The sequence below is a fragment of the Microcaecilia unicolor genome, chromosome 12 (genome assembly GCF_901765095.1).
Source record: "Microcaecilia unicolor chromosome 12, aMicUni1.1, whole genome shotgun sequence".
In the NCBI taxonomy this organism is placed as follows: Eukaryota; Metazoa; Chordata; class Amphibia; order Gymnophiona; family Siphonopidae; genus Microcaecilia; species Microcaecilia unicolor.
Window position 1 is genome coordinate 79820710 of NC_044042.1, and position 21026 is coordinate 79841735.

The 21026-nt window shown below is 42.4% G+C and overlaps 1 protein-coding gene across 2 annotated transcripts in view; it reads right to left on the reverse strand.

Moving 5' to 3' along the window:
• Positions 1–21026, reverse strand: part of NMT1 (N-myristoyltransferase 1) — a 74311-nt gene that overhangs the window by 14662 nt on the left and 38623 nt on the right. For both annotated transcript variants that reach the window (XM_030220651.1, XM_030220652.1), the window contains exons 8-10: positions 2427–2535; positions 2096–2266; positions 1400–1567 (exon numbers count right to left, since the gene is read on the reverse strand). In XM_030220651.1, the coding sequence (XP_030076511.1) occupies positions 1400–1567; positions 2096–2266; positions 2427–2535 (448 nt within the window). The remainder of the gene's footprint in view (positions 1–1399; positions 1568–2095; positions 2267–2426; positions 2536–21026) is intronic.

Sequence of the window (21026 nt, forward strand, 5' to 3'; positions counted from 1 at the left end):
ATAAACGTCGAAATAAACGCCCTTAAGGACGTTTAAAAATGTTTTTTTTTTTTTTTTTTGGAGCCAGCGGGAGGGGGGAGAAAAGGAGGGACCTGGCGCCACCAGGTTTGCACTTGCTCAAGAAGAGCCCTCAACCCCAGGTACTCAACAAAACCTAAAATTAGGCTTGGAGACCTAGCCAGAGCTGCTGCTGTGTGTGACCACCACCTGCTGAGATAGAGAACATACTGAGGAGTTTCCGGCAGCACATGACCACATATAGGGAGGCAAAAGGATTGCTCTCTATCTCCACCTGCTGGTAGATGGACACAACCCACCAGTCTATGGATTGATCAGCATGATGATATGGAAGGAAATATTTTGGAGGACCAGTCTGCACATAAACAACAAAGATAAGCAGAGACAACCCAAAGGGGGAAGAAAGACTCTGGAAAAAGGTTTAAGTTGTCATGAAGTTTCAATTGGCAATAGGTCGACCCAATACAGCTGTGTTTTGGCAAAATATGCCTATGTCAGGGATCTGAGTAGATGCCAAAGTTGTGTGTATAACAACAATACAACAACATGACCGGAGTACTACAATGACTTTTGGCAGCGTCTGTAGTCCAAAGGAGTGTAAACATCTCAAATGAACATGGGCCAACAGTTTTCAAAAAGGCATAAATACTCAAGTGAACAGACTGCCATCAGGCTAAAAATCTCAAGTGCATGGCACCATGAGTGTAGGTTAAGCTGGACTGAGAAAAGGTGTTCCTAGGGATGTAGACCGATTTGCAAAATCAGTGTGTATTGTTTTCCCCAGGAAATACCTCTTCACAGGTCCTTTTGTATCAGAGCAATTTTCAAGAAGGAAACTATGCACATTTTTTGAAACTTAATTACAAGGTATTGTAGAATTTGCATCTAGGCAGGTTGTTGAAATTACTTCTTCGGCAGTTTTTCCATCTTAAATAGGGAAGCGAGGAGACCAGATATTGGGCAACACCCACAGTAGTACTGGAAGCTATACAGATTATTGCAAAGCTGTGCAATTAGTACACATCCAGCAGTCCTCTTCTCATATCTAAAGTGTGGGGAATGCTCACAGCAAATTATAAAGAAACAAAACTATTCCAGATAAAGAACTATACCCTACAGTCAGTCATGCTCTTTGTTAGAATCTGGGACATATCCTCAAGAGTTTGGGCAGGAATAAATAGACAGACTGGGTAAGCCTACCAGGGTCTGTCTGCAATTATCCACTATGTTATTATCATAGAGTTCAATATGTACAGTCACAAACTCATGACAGCTTTCCCAGGAACATCCCATGACTGTCCCAATTCTCTTTTACCCCTTACTCTTCATTCTGCCCTTCAACCTTCAAAAACAGATCTTAGGGGATAAAGGCTTTTCTCACCAGTTTTGCCAGTATGAGGGCATCGTTCATGAGGTCGATAAGAGGAGTCTTGGTGTGAACGTTATAGAAGGAGTAAGCAGCTTTCAGACTCTTGTGAGTTGGGTGGTTCATGATGGTGGAGGGCAGGGTGTAAAAACTCAGAAAATCAGTCACCTCCCCATCGGGGCTCTAAAGACACAAGTAGAAACACTCAGCTAATACAACCAAAGGAAATGTGTTGCTTAGCTTACACAAGGAGGAAACAGAACAAAAAGGCAGTCATAATAGCACAAGGCCTCTGACAGATCAACTGGTCATCAAGTTGTCAGTTACAATGAGGATCAGTTATATTTAGTACTACTAATACTACAAATCATTTCTACAACTTACTAAAGACTCTCTTCTGTTCTACCACAATGCATTTAATCTATTCTAGAAAATAAACAATTCACAAGTGTATACAAGCAAGCAGAACTCACTCCATAGATTGTGGTCTCAGCTGCGGCTTGTTCACAATCAATTTGCTCACTGAATGGGGAAAGCTTTTGGCAAAAATAAGAAAAGGTACTAGAAGCTGTGCATTATGGCTCCCTGACGACAGCCAGTTAGAGGTGATCAAATGGAAATACAACAAACATTTTATCTGTGTCATAACTAATATATGCAATGCTTTGCCGCCAATCACCGTCATGCTCACATCTCCACACTGAGCCTCACCTCCACTACATAGGTATCGATGATATTCTCCTGAGGGAGGAACCAGTGCTTCACCTCCTCCTGAGTCATGACTGGAGTCAGGTAGAACTGTTTCAAGTACTCTATCAGCAATCTGTGCACAGCTGGCACATGCCTAGTCTCCATAGGTAACAAGCCAGGGGTCTTTGGGGCCTGTGGAAAAGAAATGGGAGATGGGGAAATGCCTTACATTCAATATCTGCTCGTTCACACTCCTGTGCTGGGGATCAATGCAGATTATTCCTGCCATTATTTGACAGAGGACGGTACAATCCTTAGGCTTTCCCCCTACCCCAATGCCTCTTTTACTGACCTCTGGTAGTCTGTATAGTTTCATGGTACGCTGCATTGTCATGTTCCTGCTCAGATGGGAGAACTTCACTTCTATTAGCTTGCGAGGGTTAAGGGACCGATGCCAGTACCTGGGAAAGGAATGGAGAAGCAAGAACTAATTAGGGACCCTTTTACTAAGCCATGTGTCTATGTGCACCAAAATGGAGCTACCGTGTGCCCCTTGTGGTAATTTCATTTTTGGCGCATTGTCTGCTATGAGCACGTGAAAAATATTTTTTTATTTTCTGGCGCACGTCAGCTACGCAGGCCAAGTGGCATTTGGCACACGTAGGTCATTACCGCCCTGTTACCGCGCGAGACTTTACCGCTAGGTCAATGGCTGGCAGTTAAGGTCTCAGATCCAAAATGGACGAACGGCAATTTTGATTTTGCCGCATGTCCATTTTTGGCAAAAAGTTTTAAAAAGGGCTTTTTTACAGGCATGCTGAAAAATGGATTGGTGTGTGCACAAAACCCACGCCTACACTACTGCAATCCATTTTTCAGTGCACCTTACTTAAAGGACCCCTAGGTATCTAGGACTGTGTTTTCTAAACTTCAAGTCAAATACACTAAGTTTCGAGAACCTCCAAACAGCAGAGATTTTGGAATGGACATTCCAAAAACAGAAAATAGAATGACATTTTCTAACTTTGCTGTCTGGTTATTTTATTTTTCTAAACTATGCTGGTCTCAGCTCTGGTTCCGGCTTTTCTCCATCTTCTCTTAACTTGCGTCATTTTTCTCTCCCCTCTTTTTCTTTCTGTCAGCTGTATTCAATTTTTCTGCCTCTTTGTCCAGATTTAATTCATTTTTAGCATCCAGTCATCAATTTCCTTCTTTTTACTGAATCTACCTATAGGTTTCCATCCCCCTCCCTCCTTCCATCCAGTGTCCCACCTTCTCTCTTCCCTCCCACATCTACCGCTGCATCTTTGTTCCCCTGCCACTGCTGCTGCTTCTCCAGACCATCAGCAGAACAGCGAGGCAAACTGAGGCACTTGCAGGGCCATGCATGCACTGTCAGCTCTACCCATCTCCTGCTCCAGAGCAGAAAGTTGATGACAGAGGAACCAGAGGACCAGTAAAGCCAACAGCATGCATGAAGTCTGCAACTTAGGGGTGGCAGCGGGAGGGAGATGAAGGTTTGCTGCCTATCCCAAGAGGTCTCATATACGTCTGTAATAGGAGGTGGCCATGCTATAGAAGCTAAGCAGTGTCCATTGCAGAGTAATTTATCAAGCTTCTTCATATTTAATATAATGCCCATCATTCAACTAATTAAGCCGTTTGCAATTTTAAATATGTACAACATTCTGAATTTATGAGCACATCAGATACATAGAACTCAGTATATAAGGAAGATGACGACAACAACAAATGAAGTCAACATGCAATTAAGAAATACATCCAAAGACGGTCAACCTCCCAGTCCTGCATTCGGCTCCCATAGTAAGAGTAAAGGATGAACTGCATGGTCCATTGAGTGAGAGCCATACCACCACCCCACCTCCATGATTAAACGGGGGCATCACAATCAGGGCAAGTCAGGAATTCACCAACACGTCAATCACATATTGGCAGTTATAAACGATGCAGTCTTGGAAGAGGTTTTCTTTTTTTGTTTATGCAATTTCCAAAATATGTCCTCCAAAACTGAATACTCCAAGTGGGGCCTCACTGACTCGTACAGGGGAACTAACATCTTTTTTTTCCTGCTGCTTATGCCCCTCTATACAGCCTAGCATCCTTCTGGCTTTGGCCGCCACCGTTTCACATTATTTTGCTGACTTGAGAGCCTCAGTAGAGCTGTACCGAATAGCATATTTTGCTATTCGTCCGAATACAAATACCAAACACGAATAATGGGTACTCAGCCTTAACAAAAACCCAAAAACCAAAGAGAGGCCTTTTTTACAGGTGCGCTGAAAAATGGATTGGCGCGAGCTCAAAACCTGCACCTACGCTACTGCAAGCTATTTTTCAGCATGCCTTGGTAAAAGGATCCTTATGGTCCTTGACCATGCAGACTATTGCTACGCACTCTATGCAGGTTGCAAGGAACAAACTCTTAAATAATTACAGACAGCACAAAACACAGTGGCAAGACTCATTAATGGCAAAAACCGTTCATAGCCGTTGCCTTGATTTTCTCTTCTCTCATGCCATCCTCGATCCGTTTCAATCTGGCTTTTGCCCCCTACACTCGACAGAAACGGCACTAAAGTCTGTAATGACCTGTTCCTTGCCAAATCCAAAGGCCACTACTCCATCCTCATCCTCCTCGACCTATCCGCCGCTTTTGATACTGTCAATCACAATTTACTTCTTGCCACACTGTCCTCATTTGGGTTCCAGGGCTCTGTCCTCTCCTGGTTCTCCTCGTATCTCTCCCACAGTACCTTCAGAGTACATTCTCATGGGTTCTTCCTCCACCCCATCCCGCTCTCTGTTGGAGTTCCTCAGGGATCCGTCCTTGGACCCCTCCTTTTTTTCTATCTACACCTCTTCCCTAGGCTCCCTGATCTCATCTCACGGTTTCCAATATCATCTTTATGCTGACGACACCCAGCTTTATCTCTCCACACCAGACATCACTGCGGAAACCCAGGCCAAGGTATCAGCCTGCTTATCTGACATTGCTGCCTGGATGTCCAACCGTCACCTGAAACTGAACATGGCCAAGACCGAGCTTATTGTCTTCCCACCCAAACCCACTTCTCCTCTCCCCTCCACTCTCGATCTCAGTTGATAACACCCTCATCCTCCCCGTCTCATCTGCCCGCAACCTAGGAGTCATCTTCGACTCCTCCCTCTCTGCGCATATTCAGCAGATAGCCAAGACCTGTCACTTCTTCCTCTACAACATTAGCAAAATTCGCCCTTTCCTCTCTGAACACACCACCCAAACTCTCATCCACTCTCTCATTACCTCTCGCCTTGACTACTGCAACCTACTCCTCACTGGCCTCCCACTTAGCCATCTATCCCCCCTTCAGTCCGTTCAGAACTCTGCTGCACGTCTGATCTTCCGCCTGGACCGATATACTCATATCACCCCTCTCCTCAAGTCACTTCACTGGCTTCCGATTAGGTACAACGAAGCAAACACCCACAGAAGGTGAGCTCTCCACAGGAAAACCAACGGTAGGTGAAACAAACAGTGGATCCAATAAAAGTCCTCTCACAATGAGTGTCTTCCCGAACAAGGTCTTTATTAACAGTAGCACAATTGACCCGACACGTGACGCGTTTCGGCCGTGAGGCCTGCGTCAGGGGTTTAGTATTATCTGAAGAAAAAATGCCTTGTGGGTCAGGTGAAAAACCAGCACTAAAACTGCTAAAAGAGGTATACTCGCACACGCCGAGCACCGCTCCTCACACGCATTCGGGCCGAATGCGTGTGAGGAGCGGTGCTCGGCGTGTGCGAGTATACCTCTTTTAGCAGTTTTAGTGCTGGTTTTTCACCTGACCCACAAGGCATTTTTTCTTCAGATAATACTAGACCCCTGACGCAGGCCTCACGGCCGAAACACGTCACGTGTCGGGTCAATTGTGCTACTGTTAATAAAGACCTTGTTCGGGAAGACACTCATTGTGAGAGGACTTTTATTGGATCCACTGTTTGTTTCACCTTCCGATTAGGTACCGCATACAGTTCAAGCTTCTCCTACTAACCTACAAATGCACTCGATCTGCGGCCCCTCCCTACCTCTCTACCCTCATCTCCCCCTACATTCCTACCCGTAACCTCCGCTCTCAAGACAAATCCCTCCTTTCAGTACCCTTCTCCACCACCGCCAACTCCAGGCTCCGCCCTTTCTGCCTCGCCTCACCCCATGCTTGGAATAAACTCCGAGCCCATTCGCCAGGCCCCCACCCTGCCCATCTTCAAATCCTTGCTCAAAGCCCACCTCTTCAATGTTGCCTTCGGCACCTAACCACCATACCTTATTCAGGAAATCTAGACTGCCCCAACTTGACATTTCGTCCTTTAGATTGTAAGCTCCTTTGAGCAGGGACTGTCCTTCTTTGCTAAACTGTACAGTGCTGTGTAACCCTAGTAGCGGTCTAGAAATGTTAAGTAGTAGTAAAAACCACTTTCAAAAATTACATTGGCTACCCATCAAACCACAAATATCCTTCAAGATCTGCACACTGACTTACAGAATAATATTTGGCCTGTCACCGGCATACATGATTGACCTAATAAACCTACCACTGCACAATGCTACCACTAGCGTGAAGTCCTATCTCACCCTCCCCCAAATGTCAATGACAAATACAAAACCACATGCACAACAGGCTTCACCACAACAAAATTTGGAACACCTTATCTAAAGTCCATGAACAACTATTTACAAGTCAGAAAACACCTGAAAGCCTACTTTTACAGATCTTTCCCCAAATAACCAAACATGTCCCATCGCAACACAATGATCCTACACCACTAAACACTCACAAATCACGTGGCAATACACTGTCCTTTCAATCACGCAACATGATTTTCCTTAGGTAACCTACAATCCACTCCTGAACCTTACATAGCCCAACTTACCTAAATAACCTGTTACCCACTGGACCCTTACCAGGCAAACTGTTTTACTTTATAAATAACCTGTAATTCACTTTTGAAGTCTACTATATAACCTGTTTTACTTAAACCAACCTGTAAGACACATTGAGCATACCCAGGTGGGAAAATGTGGGGTACATACAATAAAATAAATAAATAAATAAAAGAATCAACGTGAAATTTGAGATAGAGTGTTTATTTCAGTAGGATTTAGAACAGTAGAGCCACGGACTATTTGTATTCGAATTTAAATCGCTATTTGGTCAAAGAAGAATAATGTATTTGGGGCTGAATTGAACACGAATATTCAGTACAGTCCTAATCTTCAGATACACTCTCCTGAGCCGTGCTTATCTTGCTAAATATAAAAAGAAAATTTCATAGATACTTTCAATTAACAGGTCCATTAAGCACAGGTCCAAAATAAAGTGCTTCTAACTAATAACTTTCATATTCTACAAAGGCTTGTGTGTAAAAGAAGGTCTTTAAGCCAACTTTAAATTTCTTATAAAACTGCAGATCAGAAGGTAAATCATTCCAGAATTATGGAGCAATAACTCCAAACAATGAGCATCTTTCAAACCTCACTACGGTAAATGAAGGGATCCAGGCAGCAGTGAACATTTTAGTGTGTATGGGATTAACAAACTGGCCAAGAAAGTAGGCCGACCAGTAACAGACCTTGCAGAGTAATCAATAGGTAGCCAATGTTCCTCAATCAAAAGTGGGCAAAAATGGTCAAATTTTCTTCATTACACAGTAGAGGAGTGTGGTAGCCGTGTTAGTCCACTCTTAAGGTTATCAATAGAAATCAAACAAAATAAAACATGGAAAAGAAAATAAGATGATACCTTTTTTATTGGACATAACGTAATACATTTCTTGATTAGCTTTCGAAGGTTGCCCTTCTTCGTCAGATCGGAAATAAGCAAATGTGCTAGCTGACAGTGTATATAAGTGAAAACATTCAAGCATTACTATGACAGTCTGACAGGGTGGGAGGATGGGGGTGGGTCGGAGGTATGCATGGGGACATCAAAGCATATCATTGACAGACACCATAAAGCTGTATGTCTCTGTTGATCACCCCACCCCTCACCTATCCACACCCATCCTGTTAGAATATCAATGATATGCTTTGATGTCCCCATGCATACCGCCGACCCACCCCCATCCTCCCACCCTGTCAGACTGTCATAGTAATGCTTGAATGTTTTCACTTATATACACTGTCAGCTAGCACATTTGCTTATTTCCGATCTGACGAAGAAAGGCAACCTTCGAAAGCTAATCAAGAAATGTATTAAGTTATGTCCAATAAAAAAGGTATCTTATTTTCTTTTCCATGTTTTATTTTGTTTGATTTCTATTGATAACTTCATTACACAGCAATTTTACTGCCACATTTTGAATTTGGGATGTATCTGATACAATGCATTAGGAGGATACTCCTGATTTACTTATGACACACGAGTGTAAAAATGTCGAGAGATTCATGGTTAAGGATTCTCTAGTATGAACACATTAATCTCAGCGTATAAACATTTCTTTGCCATGCTGGATATATGCCAAAGATGAAATTTCATCTTACCTAATTTCCTTGAATCCAGCTAGACCAGTGGATCATATTCCCTGACCAGAAGAAAGAGGTACAGAGAAACAAGACAGTTTCCAGTGACATCACCAGTATAAGAAGAGGTGCAGCCTACAACTAGTCAGTATCGCCTCCCCCCCCCCCAACATGATATTCAGCATTTAACTGGTTAGGAATTGCTCCTGGCCAGATAGTGTTTAGCTGGCTAATCGCAAATATTTAGCGTAAGATAACCGTTATCGCCGCTGAATATTCATGTTAGTGCGGAAAAGTTAACCAGCTATATCACGCGATAACCAACGATATTCAGTTGATGGTAAAGGTCCTAGCACTGATGCTCAATAATTTTGTTTGTTTCCAGTAGATGGTAAAGGTCCTGGAAGCTCTCTCAGGCTCCTGAACCAGTGCTTTCTGGTTAAGCTGAGCTAAGTTTCCCTTTGATATTGCTGGAGAGAGGAAATTTGGGAGAATACTTGGTGGTGCTGAGTCCCTTACCTCGGTCTTCCCAGGTATCACTTGAATTCAACAGCTCAGTCTTCAGATTAACAGTGCTTTGTCACTGGAGTACGATACTTCCTATTTTAGTTGGTTATTCCTCTGTCCATTTTCTGCAACTTCTACATCAATCGGAATTGTGGGAGCCTAATGCTACTGATAGTAACGTCTTAGTTTGACCATTACATGATTGGTGCGCATGTAGGATCACCATTACTTTCCCATTCAAATTATTGAAGGTTCTAGAGCTGCATAACCTTAAGAAGCGAATTGCAAAGCCCTACTTTGTTTCTATCTGTTGGTCAACAGACACACAAATTCTGGACTGTATCTGTTGGTACTAAAGGAAATAAAATGATCAGGTAAGACAATTTTTCCATACTGGCCGGTAGACAATTACCTACAACAACAGTGCGCACTCCATTGGAGGGGTAGCATCTTGGGCAGAATATAATGAACGCTCTCTTTCGGAAACTGCAAAGCAGCAACATGGTCCTCTGCAAATCCATGATCAAAGTACATACTTTTCAAAGCACTATTGCTTGGATGCGGCAGCTAAGGAGGAAGCAGACTTTGGAGCTTCAGTTCTCAGAACATGGATGACTGATCTCCTCCCATCTTGAGGGCTGCTTTTCTACATTCCAGAAGTCCTGGACTTGTCTGGTGCACACAAGGAAGAAATTAGATCTTATCTACTAATTTTCTTTCCTTTAGTTCACAGGTTCTCAACCCAGTCCTCACAAGTTATATAGGCCTAATGAGAAGTGGCTATATTATAATGGGCATCGTTGTTTGCCGTTTTTAAACACTATGTAAGCTTTCCTGCATGTTTGCTGTTTGGTACTTAAAGGAACAGCATATGGCAGCTGTTTGTGTCAGTTTGCCCTTAGATAGGGCTTAGCTTTTGTTTTATTCATTTATGCTCCTTTTTCAGGTGAGTCTGTTGCTACATTGTGATAATCAGCTGCTTTTAGCTAGGTTCAAGGGGAAATACAAGGATCATCACAATGTCGTAATTTGTGATGTTTAAGCATGCACTAATCTATGTTTGCAATGTAAGCCACACTAAACCTGAGCTCATGTGGGATAAAAGCGTCATAAATAAATAAACATTGTTTGTATGGTTTAAAAAAACAAAACATAACCCAACTGTGATCAACATTTTTCTAATGTGAAACTATAGAGTTTCTTGTCAAGTTATGTGGGTTACGACTTATTTAATTGGTTTATCTGTCGTTTGTGGAAAATCTTAGATGCTTGGAATGTCCTCCCGCGGGAGGTGGTGGAGATGAAAATGGTAACGGAATTCAAACGTGTGTGGGATAAACATAAAGGAATCCTGTTCGGAAAGAAGGGATCCTCAGGAGCTTAGCGGAGATTGGATGGCAGAAGCGGGGCTGGTGGTTGGGAGGCAGGGTTAGTGCTGGGCAGATTTATATGGTCTGTGCCCTGAAAAAGACAGATATAAATCAAGGTAAGGTATACACAAAAAGTAGCACATATGAGTTATATTGTTGGGCAGACTGGATGGACCGTGCAGGTCTTTTTCTGCCGTCATCTACTATGTTACTATGTGTGTATTTTAAGCCACTATGGGCCTCATTTTCAAAGCACTAGACTTACAAAGTTCCATAGGTTACTATCAGGCTTATTTTCAAAAGAGAAGGGTGCCCATCTTTCGACACAAATCGGGAGATGGGTGTCCTTCTCCCAGGGTCGCCAAATCGGCCTAATCGAAAGCTGATTTTGGGCGTCCTCAACTACTTTCCGTTGCGAGGACAACCAAAAGTTCCCGGGGGTGTGTCGGAAGCGTAGCGAAGGCAGGACTGGGGCGTGGCTAACACATGGGCATCCTCAACCGATAATGGAAAAAAGAAGGGCGTCCCCAATCTCCCCCAGTGGTCACCAACCCCCTTCCCACCCTAAAAAAAAAACAAAAAACAAACTTTTTAAATATTTTTTGCCAGCCTCAAATGCCATACCCAGCTCCATGACAGCAGTATGCAGGTACCTGGAGCAGTTTTAGTGGGTGCAGTGCACTTCAGGCAGGCGGACCCAGGCCCATCCTCCCCCACCTGTTACACTTGTGGTGGTAAATGTGAGCCCTTCAAAACCCACCAGAAGCCCACTGTACCCACATGTAGGTGCCCCCCTTCACCCCTTAGGGCTATGGCAGTGGTGTACAGTTGTGGGGAGTGGGTTTTGGGGGGGGGGGGGTTGGGGGGCTCAGCACACAAGGTAAGGGAGCTATGCACCTGGGAGCAATTTGTGAAGTCCACTGCAATGCCCCCTAGGCTGCCCGGTTGGTGTCCTGGCATGTCAGGGGGACCAGTGCACTACAAATGCTGGCTCCTCCCACGACCAAATGGTTTGTATTTGGTCGTTTCTGAGATGGGCGTCCTCGGTTTCCATTAAGGCCGAAAATCGAGGACAACCATCTCTAAGGTCGACCTAAATTTCGCTATTTTGGCGTCTCCGACCGTATTATCGAAACGAAAGATGGACACCCATCTTGTTTCGATAATACAGGTTTCCCCACCGCTTTGCCGGGACGTCCTCAGGAAAACGTGGGTGCCCTTTTCGGTTATGCCCCTCTATGTAATTGCTTTGAAAATACACCTCTGTCTTTTTAGCTCTTTCAGAACCTTCATGTTTACCCTTTTGATTACACTGCTTAACTATTTACAGGTAGATGTGTCTTTTTACTCAACTCTTCAGCATTTGTTTTGAAGGAATCTGGTGGTGATGTTTTTTTTCTCAGGTTTGTGTTTACATGTTTATATGTTATGTTTATATACAATTTTTCTGTTAGCATGCGTTATATATTTTTTCTTTGGACCATTGTAATCGTTTTTATCTATATATGTTTGTAGACCCTCTGACAAAGGCAAAGCCAGAACTTGGCCAAGTTGGGTCCTTCATCAATAAAAATCTGTTTCCGTGGATCACCTTGTTTTTCGCTACCTCCATCTGTTGGTCGGGGGATAACACCGGTTTGGACTGGTCTAGCTGGAAGATAAGAAATAGGTTTATCTATGGTAACTCCTAGTATTTTAGTTGAAGACTTAATAGGGACCAAGGACTCCTGAAAATGCAGTTACACTGTCCACAATTCCATACTGTGTCTAGGAAGAGTGCCACTGTTAATGGATTATGGAAAATAAAAAGTTTAATCCAAGTTACTAAAATATTCAGTTTATGAAAGATTTCTTCTACTGTTTTAGAATTTCTGGAATTCAAGGTCATTAATAATTGAATATCTGCAGATTTTTAGTGTAAAGCCTAATGACCAGCCAAAAAATATTAAAATATGGTCAATAAAACAATCTTGAGGAACCTCACATACCAATGAATGACTCAAATAAAGATCCTTTCCAATTCACCTTAAAAAAAAAAACTGTTCTCCATATAAGACTAGACACCAACCTAAGGCTAAAATCTCTAATACTTATACTGTACAATCACTAACGTAGTAACGAGTGATCAAGCAAATTAACCGCCAAAAGCAAATCTATAGAAACTAGAAAAAATATCCTTCCCTTTTGTCTAAATTTATCCTCGACAGTGTTGTCACAGTGTTAGATTGAGCATGTCTAGCGAAAAAATGCATTTATATTAAGAAGCTGGACAGCTCATTTGCCACAACTTTGTTGATCATTTTAGACAAAAGGGCAGATTGGAGATCAGGCATTAATTGCAGTCTAAGGAACTTCCCTTCACATCCTTCAAACTTGGGTGAATAAAAGGAGAAATTATGTCTCACTTACTAATTTACTTTCTTTTATTCCCTCCTATGGCACAGACTCCTACCAGCAGATGGAGACTGAGAACCACTAAGTAAACCTGTGTGAGCTGTGCAGTCCCTAAATAGGCAAGCAGATCCTCTAATTAGGAGAAAAATAATAAATGCATCCATTCCCTCTCTGTGCAGACAGCTCTCAGCCCAAACCATAAGCCCTTGTGCTGCTGCCCCTCTCTTGCCTTTTTTTTTTTTTTTTTTTTTTTTAATTAGTTCAAATCTGCAGTGGCATACCAAAAGCGAGGCGGTAGGGGCGGTCTGCCCTGCTCGCTGCAAGGGGGTGCAGGGAGCACCCGTGCGGTTGTCTGCTCCACCAGGTCCCTGCTCCCTCCGACGTTACTTCCTGTTGCGGGGCAGGGAACTGGCAGAACTGAAATCTGCGTGACAGCTCTCAGCACCCCCAGATGATGCGACGGCGGAGGGTGTGCAGCCAACCTAGGAACGCCACTGCAAATTTGTTTTTAAAAGAACAAGTCATATACAAAGAAGTGAAATAACACAAACTATGCAGAGAACTTGGGTTCTTATAGCCACTTGTCATGATCAAACCAATTACGGTTAGTAATTCCTCTAATCAAACCATTCATTTACAACATTTATATCCCACATTATCCCAAGGAGTCTTGAGTTCAATGTGGCTTACAATAATTAGTCGACAGAGAAAACATTGGAAGGTGAACAGAAGTACAAGAGAAATATTGAATATAGAGTATATCTATTATTATTACAGTAGATGAGAACAATGAAAAAATGCGTTATAGCATTACCCCCCCCCCCCAAACCCTTCCCTCCCAAAACCCAAAGAAAAACAACAAACTGATTACGTGGAAATGAAAAACTTCAGTAAACTCTATCCTCCGCCAGGCGTATACAGATGATTCTGAATCATACTCCTTGCCCTCTGTATGAGAGACTATAAATATGGGTTCCATATAGATACATAATTGTGCTCTTTTAACTGAAAGTGCTGCATCTCTCCCCTCCCACAATGCCAGGAGATGAACCCCAGCCTGCTATGACCAAATGGAGGCTACGGTGATACCCAGGAGCCTAAAATGCATTTTTCCCCTACTACAATAAACGTTAGAAGCAGTATCTTCTGTGGCCCGCTCAAGCCTCCCAGCCCCTCCAGTAAATCAAATATTACCAATTCTCCTGTAAAGGAATTGGTATGCAATAAAGTGATACAGACATACTGGTCAGCCATTGCTTTATATGCGAACAGAGGACAATCCCACACTGTGTGATAAAATGTATTCTCTGCCATTGCACCTGACACACATTGGAGAGGCCAATCTTCCTGCCTTAAGCATCTGCACTTGGGTGAAAATGAAGCACCCGGAACGCACACACTCTCAAATCTGCTTTCCAGACCAACTGGGGTATGCCATGAATGGCTCTAGCTATATACCACTGTACCAACGATGTACCCAGGTCAGATTCCTACCTAGCTTTAACCTCACAATAAATTCCTCTTTCCCGTCAAGGGCTGAATTGATTTAAATTGCCCCGATATTGTGAGCCTCTCAGACACCACCAATTAAAAAAAAAATCAATTTTTAACTTGGAGCCCAGCAGCAGTTTCAAAGTATTGGGGTCAAGGGAACCAATGTAGTGTTTTAATTGACAAAAAGCGAATAGAGCTCTCCACTACGGTTCCATCTGTTGTCGGAATGCCTTGAAGTTTATCACTGTCCCCTCTCCTGTGAGCATGTTTGCCAAACTATAGCCCTGAGTTTCCCCAGTGTTGAAATACTATATTTTCCAGACCAGGAGGGAACTGCAGGTTACCCCTAATGGGTAGCTGATTTTTTTTTTTAAACGTTGCAGCAAACAAAGCAAAGGAATCAACCAGTTGAACCATCTAAATTAACACCTCACAGCCCCAAAACGTGAAGTTGAGAAATGAAAACATACAAAACCAATGAAAATGGCAGAAAAAATACACCCGAGATGTGGGCCCTGTGCTGGTCTGGAGGGACTAATAGAAAATAAATTAAGACCTAATTTCTTCCCACAGTATCCCTCCAGACAGGCACAGACAGGCGGGAAGTACTAAAGCAATGATCATTAAGGGTGGGAACCCATGAAGCCCTGCCTCCAAGACTTGGGCCCTAAAACCATATCCTGCCAAGCCTGCACATAGTGACAAGCAAATTTATGCAGCGAGGATAAACTGCCGCTCTACAGAATCTGCCAGCACAAGGGAGCATTCTGTCCAAGCTGCCACATGACCTCTGGTGGAATGAGCTTTAATGAAACAGCAAAAATCAGTCTCTCCTTCAGACAAGAAGCTGATGAGACAGTCTCCTTAATCCTCCTGGCAATAGTGGCTTGGAAGCTGCCTCTCCTTTCCTATGACCACCTATCAGAATCAACAGGGGGTCCAAACGTTGAACACTGAGCTCTCCACCAAGTACATCTGCAGAGCTCTACAAACATCCAGTTGATCCAATTGCCGCTGCTCCATTATGCTCTCCTAAAACTAGCAAATCTACCAACTCATTGACATGAAAGCGTGATACCACTTTGTAGAGAAAGGAAGGCACAGGACACAGACCACCTTCTCCTTAGATGACAGAAAGGGCTCTTTACACAAGATCCAGCAACTCCAAAATCCATTGCTCTGAAGTGACAGCCACCAGAAACACTGTTTTCAAATTAAGAACCTTTTCAGGAGTGATCCAGGAAATTACAGACCAGTAACCTGACATCAGTGCCAGGCAAAAAAGCAGAAACTATTATAAAGAATAAAATTACAGAACACATAGACAAGCATGGTTTAATGGGACAGAGTCGGCATGCGTTTAGCCAAGGGAAGTCTTGCCTCACTAATTTCCTTCATTTCTTTGAAGTGGTAAATAAACATGCAGATAAAGATGAGATGGTTGATGTAGTGTTATCTAGATTTTCATAAAGCTCCTCATGCGAGATTCCTGAGAAAATCAGAGTCATGGGATAGGAGGCAAGGTTCTGGTGTGGATTAAGAATTGGTTACTGGACAGAAAACAGAGGGTAGGGTTAAGTGGTCATTTTCTCAGTGGAGGAAGGTGAACAGTGTAGTGTCACAGGGATCATCAGTACTGGGACCGGTGCTATTTAACATTTATAAATGATATGGAAGTTGGAACGATGAGCAAGGTGATTAAATTTGCAGATGACACAAAACTATTCAAGGTTGTTAAAACACGTGTGGACTGGGAAATATTACAGGAAGACAAAGAATAGGCATCCAAATGGCAGATGAAATTTAATGTGGACAAATGCAAGGTGATACACATTGAAAAGAATAATCTGAATCATAGTTATGAAGAACGTGGTGAAGGCGGTTAGCTTAGCAGAGTTTAAAAAGGGGTTTGACGGTTTCATAAAGGACAAGTCCATAAACCACTACTAAATGGACCCTTGGGAAAAATCCACAATTCCAGGAATAACATGTATAGAATGTTTCTACGTTTGGGAAGCATGCCAGGTGCCCTTGGCCAGGATTGGCCGCTGTCGTGGACAGGATGCTGGGCTCGATGGACCCTTGGTCTTTACCCAGTGTGGCATTACTTATGTACCTGATGCTAGGATCCACCTTGGGGGGGGGGGGGGGGGGGGGAGCGGTGTCAGTGCTCAAGAAAAAGATCTAGGTATCATGGTATATAATATGCTGAAATCTTCTGCTCAATGTGCGGCAGCGGCCAAAAAGGCAAACAGGATCCTAGGAATTGTTAGGAAAGGGATGGTGAATGAGACCGAAAATACTATAATGCCTCTATATCGCTCCATGGTGTGACCTCACCTTGATCACTGCATTCAGTTTTGGTCGTTGTCTCTCAAAAAAGATATAGCGGAATTAGAAAGGTTCAAAGAAGAGAGAAATGACGAAGGGGATGGAACTCCTCTCATATGAGGAAAGGCTAAAGAGGTTATGGCTCTTCAGCTTGGAAGAGAAACCATGCTTCTCTGCAAGGGAACCGTAATTTCTGGACCCGCTTTTGTAGCAAGGGAACAGTTTTTGATTTGAGACCATGTTTCTATGCAGTCATTTTTAGACCTGGACCCTGTTTTTTTTCAGTGAAGGAACTTGTTTGAGCAATGGATGATGGTAAAAGCAATGCTAAAGAAAGTGAACATTAAAGGTGTCGAGCCGAGACCTTGCTTTTCCTGTCAAGGAATCATTTTTGATCAGAGACCGTGGTTTTGCAGAAATGGAACAGTAGTAAGATTCTTGTGCATAGTGAGTTTTTTTTTTTTTTTTTTGGAGTACTGTACATACACCCGTTTGCTCATTTACATTTACAGTACTTTCTTTATTCTTACTCTCATTCTAAGATCCGTTTTGCCTGTGACCTCGGAGTGTGGAGAGTTTCCAGTTTCAGTTGAAGTCTGCTTCACTGTTATTGACTGGAGAAGACAAAGCAGTGTGCTCTGCTTAGTTTTGTATTTCTGTTCACATTGCCTGCTGTAGAAGACAACTCTATTGAGTTTGAACATGCAGTAGATAAGTATGGCTCCCCCGATCAGTTCTGCATTTTTGTTCACACTGCCTCTGTACAATTGCTGAACAGTATTGTATTGTGAAATATACTGCTTTGTATATTTGTGCGCAAATTGACTGCTGTACAAGAAGCACAATCATGCCCTAAACAATCTCTCTTTTCTTTTTGTTGCTGATTAGTGTTAAACAATATTTTAAATACAGATACCCGATGCCTCTTCATGCATAAACTATGTTTTCCATTGTTTTCCGTATTATCAGACAACGGGTTGGTCCCGTTTATGTCAGATAATAGAGATTGATTTAATGGGGATATCCTGAAAATTGGGATATCCTGGGAACAGTGCCTGGCTGGGTGTGCCCTGAGGACTGGGTTGAAAATCCCTGCTCTAGGAATTTCTCCAAATCTTTAGTAGAGGAGTGTGGTAGCCGTGTTAGTCCACTCTTAAGGTTATCAATAGAAATCAAACAAAATAAAACATGGAAAAGAAACTATGATACCTTTTTTATTGGACACAACTTAATACATTTCTTTATTAGCTTTCGAAGGTTGCCCTTCTTCGTCAGATCGGAAATAAGCAAATGTGCTAGCTGACAGTGTATATAAGTGAAAACATTCAAGCATTACTATGACAGTCTGACAGGGTGGGAGGATGGGGGTGGGGTGATCAACAGAGAAATACAGCTTTATGGTTTATAATGGGCTAGGAACCCCAGATCCTTAAATCAAGTTCTTTCTGTTGGGTGTTAAAATATTCAATCATTCTGACTTCAAAGGTCTTACGTTCTTGTATGGTACAGTGACTTCACAGTGAGAATCCTGAAAGGTAACTTTAAAACCATACAAGAACGTAAGACCTTTGAAGTCAGAATGATTGAATATTTTAACACTCAACAGAAAGGACTTAACAAGGATCTGGGGTTCCTAGCCCATTATAAACCATAAAGCTGTATTTCTCTGTTGATCACCCCACCCCTCACCTATCCACACCCATCCTGTTAGAACATCAATGATATGCTTTGATATCCCCATGCATACCTCCAAATCTTTACAAAACCCAGTTATGCTAGATGCCTTGTCCACATCCTTCAACAGCGGATTACATAGCTTAATTGTACCTTGAGTGGAAAAACACATTCTTCTGTTGTGATTTAAATTTGCTATTGATTTGTTTCATCAAGTGTTGATAGTGGCCACCAAGATCAAGCATCCTTAAATCCCATTCAGAGGGCATGTAAGGACATGTTAGCTTCTATCAAGCAGGGACCAAGCCAATGATTTGGCCCAAATGCCTTCTGAGGACGTAACCACACTGGATGGCCCACAGCCTGTACCAATGGCTGTCCTTGGGCGAGTCCGGGCAATGTTCCAGGAGATGGAATGCATCCTTGCATGATACAGTGCAGAGGAATTGAAGGCCTCAATGTCATGCCCGATGAAGCTCCAACCCATCATGGAAACCCATATGACAACTGTTGACTGTTCGATGCCGGTGCATCAAAGGGCATGAGAGCTGGCGCCGGTGAAGATGGTGTTGACTAGTTACTCAGGGGAGGAAGTTTCTTTGGAACTCAGTAGAAGTCCCATCTCTTATTGCTTACACTCAGATCTGGACAGCAGTCCAGTAGACAGACAGGTGTATGCCTATAAATTAAAACCCAATATGGGAAAAAAAATTATGTTTTAACTCAAAACCAGAACAAATCCCCAAGATAATTACTATCAGTTACCGACTTAAGAAACTCTTAGGCATTCAAATCGACTGCGCTCTTTCCCTGGAGGCAGAAGTTAACACCTTAGGCAAAAAAATGTTTCTTCATAATGAGAAAGCTCTGTACCATTTGGAAGTACTCTGAAATCCGTCAATATGCGGTTGGTGCATGCGCTGTTACTATCATCTCTTGATTATTGTAACTTAATATACTTGGGCTACACAAAGACCTTACTTAAGAGACTTCAAACCAATCGGACTAATCTTCGGGCTATCAAAATTTGACTGTCTCCTCTTTTTATATCAAACTAAATTGGAAACCCATTGAGGCGAGAGTGTTTTTCAAACTGGCATGCCTCCTTTTTAAAACACTATAAGGACTGATCCCTAGCTAATTGCTAGCTCATTTCTGCTTCACAACCTCTACCAGAACTAGAAGTTAGGAAGCTGCTAATTTTTTCACTTTTCTCTCATCTATGGGTAAGAAGAGACTAACGCTGTTTTACAAATCTCTTGCCGTTCAAGCAGCCAGACTTTGGAAAGACATTGCCGGAATGTTTTCTCCTTCACAATCATCTCATGTTTCGAAAGAAGAGAAAAACTTTCTTATTTAGGAAATATGTATTATAATTAGATTTCTGCTGATTTCCAAATCAACTATTGTAATTCTCAGAGGAATGTTCTGATCTCTATATCCCTTTAAGATGTTTGTAATCTACTTAGAACTGAAAAGGTGTTAACGGGATACAAGCCCAAATGTAACTTACTGTACTAATTGTTATGCTATGTTACAACTTTTTTTTCTCAGAAAAAGTTATATGTTCTGGTGGGATAGACAGTCGAGGTTTGAACAATTCCGAATCGACTTGCTGGGGTAGGATCCTTACCAAAGAAGAATGATATCATCTCTTGGCTTTAACAACCTTATTATAGAGGAAAAGCTGTGGCCTTAAGAGTGGGTCAAATTATCTCCAATTTTCTTTTTATCCAAAACAGCCTCACAAACGTCATGTGGTTGCACTTTCATTTTGAAGAGAGGAAGTGAAGTCACCATTTAAATCATCACAAAGGCATCTGATGTTTGTCAGCGCCATTTTGAATAATAGAATGCATGGAGTAAAGCAGGAATTTCACAGTCAAGTATAATATGGTGTGGTGTGCTCGTTTTTGTTATAGTGAAAAAAAAATAGTCTGTGGTGGAGCCCCTGATGAAGCCCGAATACCAGAGTTGGGAAGATAGATAAGTGCTTGGCATTAATTCAGCACCACATTCGCGTAACGATTTACCGCCTTTTTGAAGGAATTCACTCAAGGCGATGTACAGTAAGCATAGATCAAACATGAGCAATAGACAATTACAGCAGTAAAAATATTCAAAAACAATACAAAGTATGGCATAGTATACTACTTACAATGTCAACACAATACATAATAGAATATTATAATTGATAGTGAAGAGTTAAGCAAAGATGTAACATATAGATAAGAAAGTAGGAAGAGTTAGAAAGTAAGGTGACTGATTTAAAGAAAGTTGCACATGAGGTTAGAGAGATGGTTAAATATTATTTCAGCTAGGGTAAGAGTGGGTAAACATGTCCTGCTGCAGTATATGCAGCCCGAGTCACTCCTTGTGTGTGTGAGTGAGACTAACAAGTTAGTTACTTCTTCCATTAAAGGCCTGGTTGAAGAGCTAAGCTTTCACCTGCTTCCTCAAGTAGAGATAGATAGTCTTGTGTTAAGTGGAGTCTTTCAGGCAGTGCATTCCAGATTGTGGGGGCTACTCCGGAGAAGGCTCGCTTGCGGGTATCACATCGTGTAATGTCTTTTGAAGAGGGTGTAGTTAGTGAAAGTCCTTGGGTGGACCTTAGTGTCCTTGGCAGTGTGTGGAGGTTCATCCTATTTTTCAGGTACTAGGGGC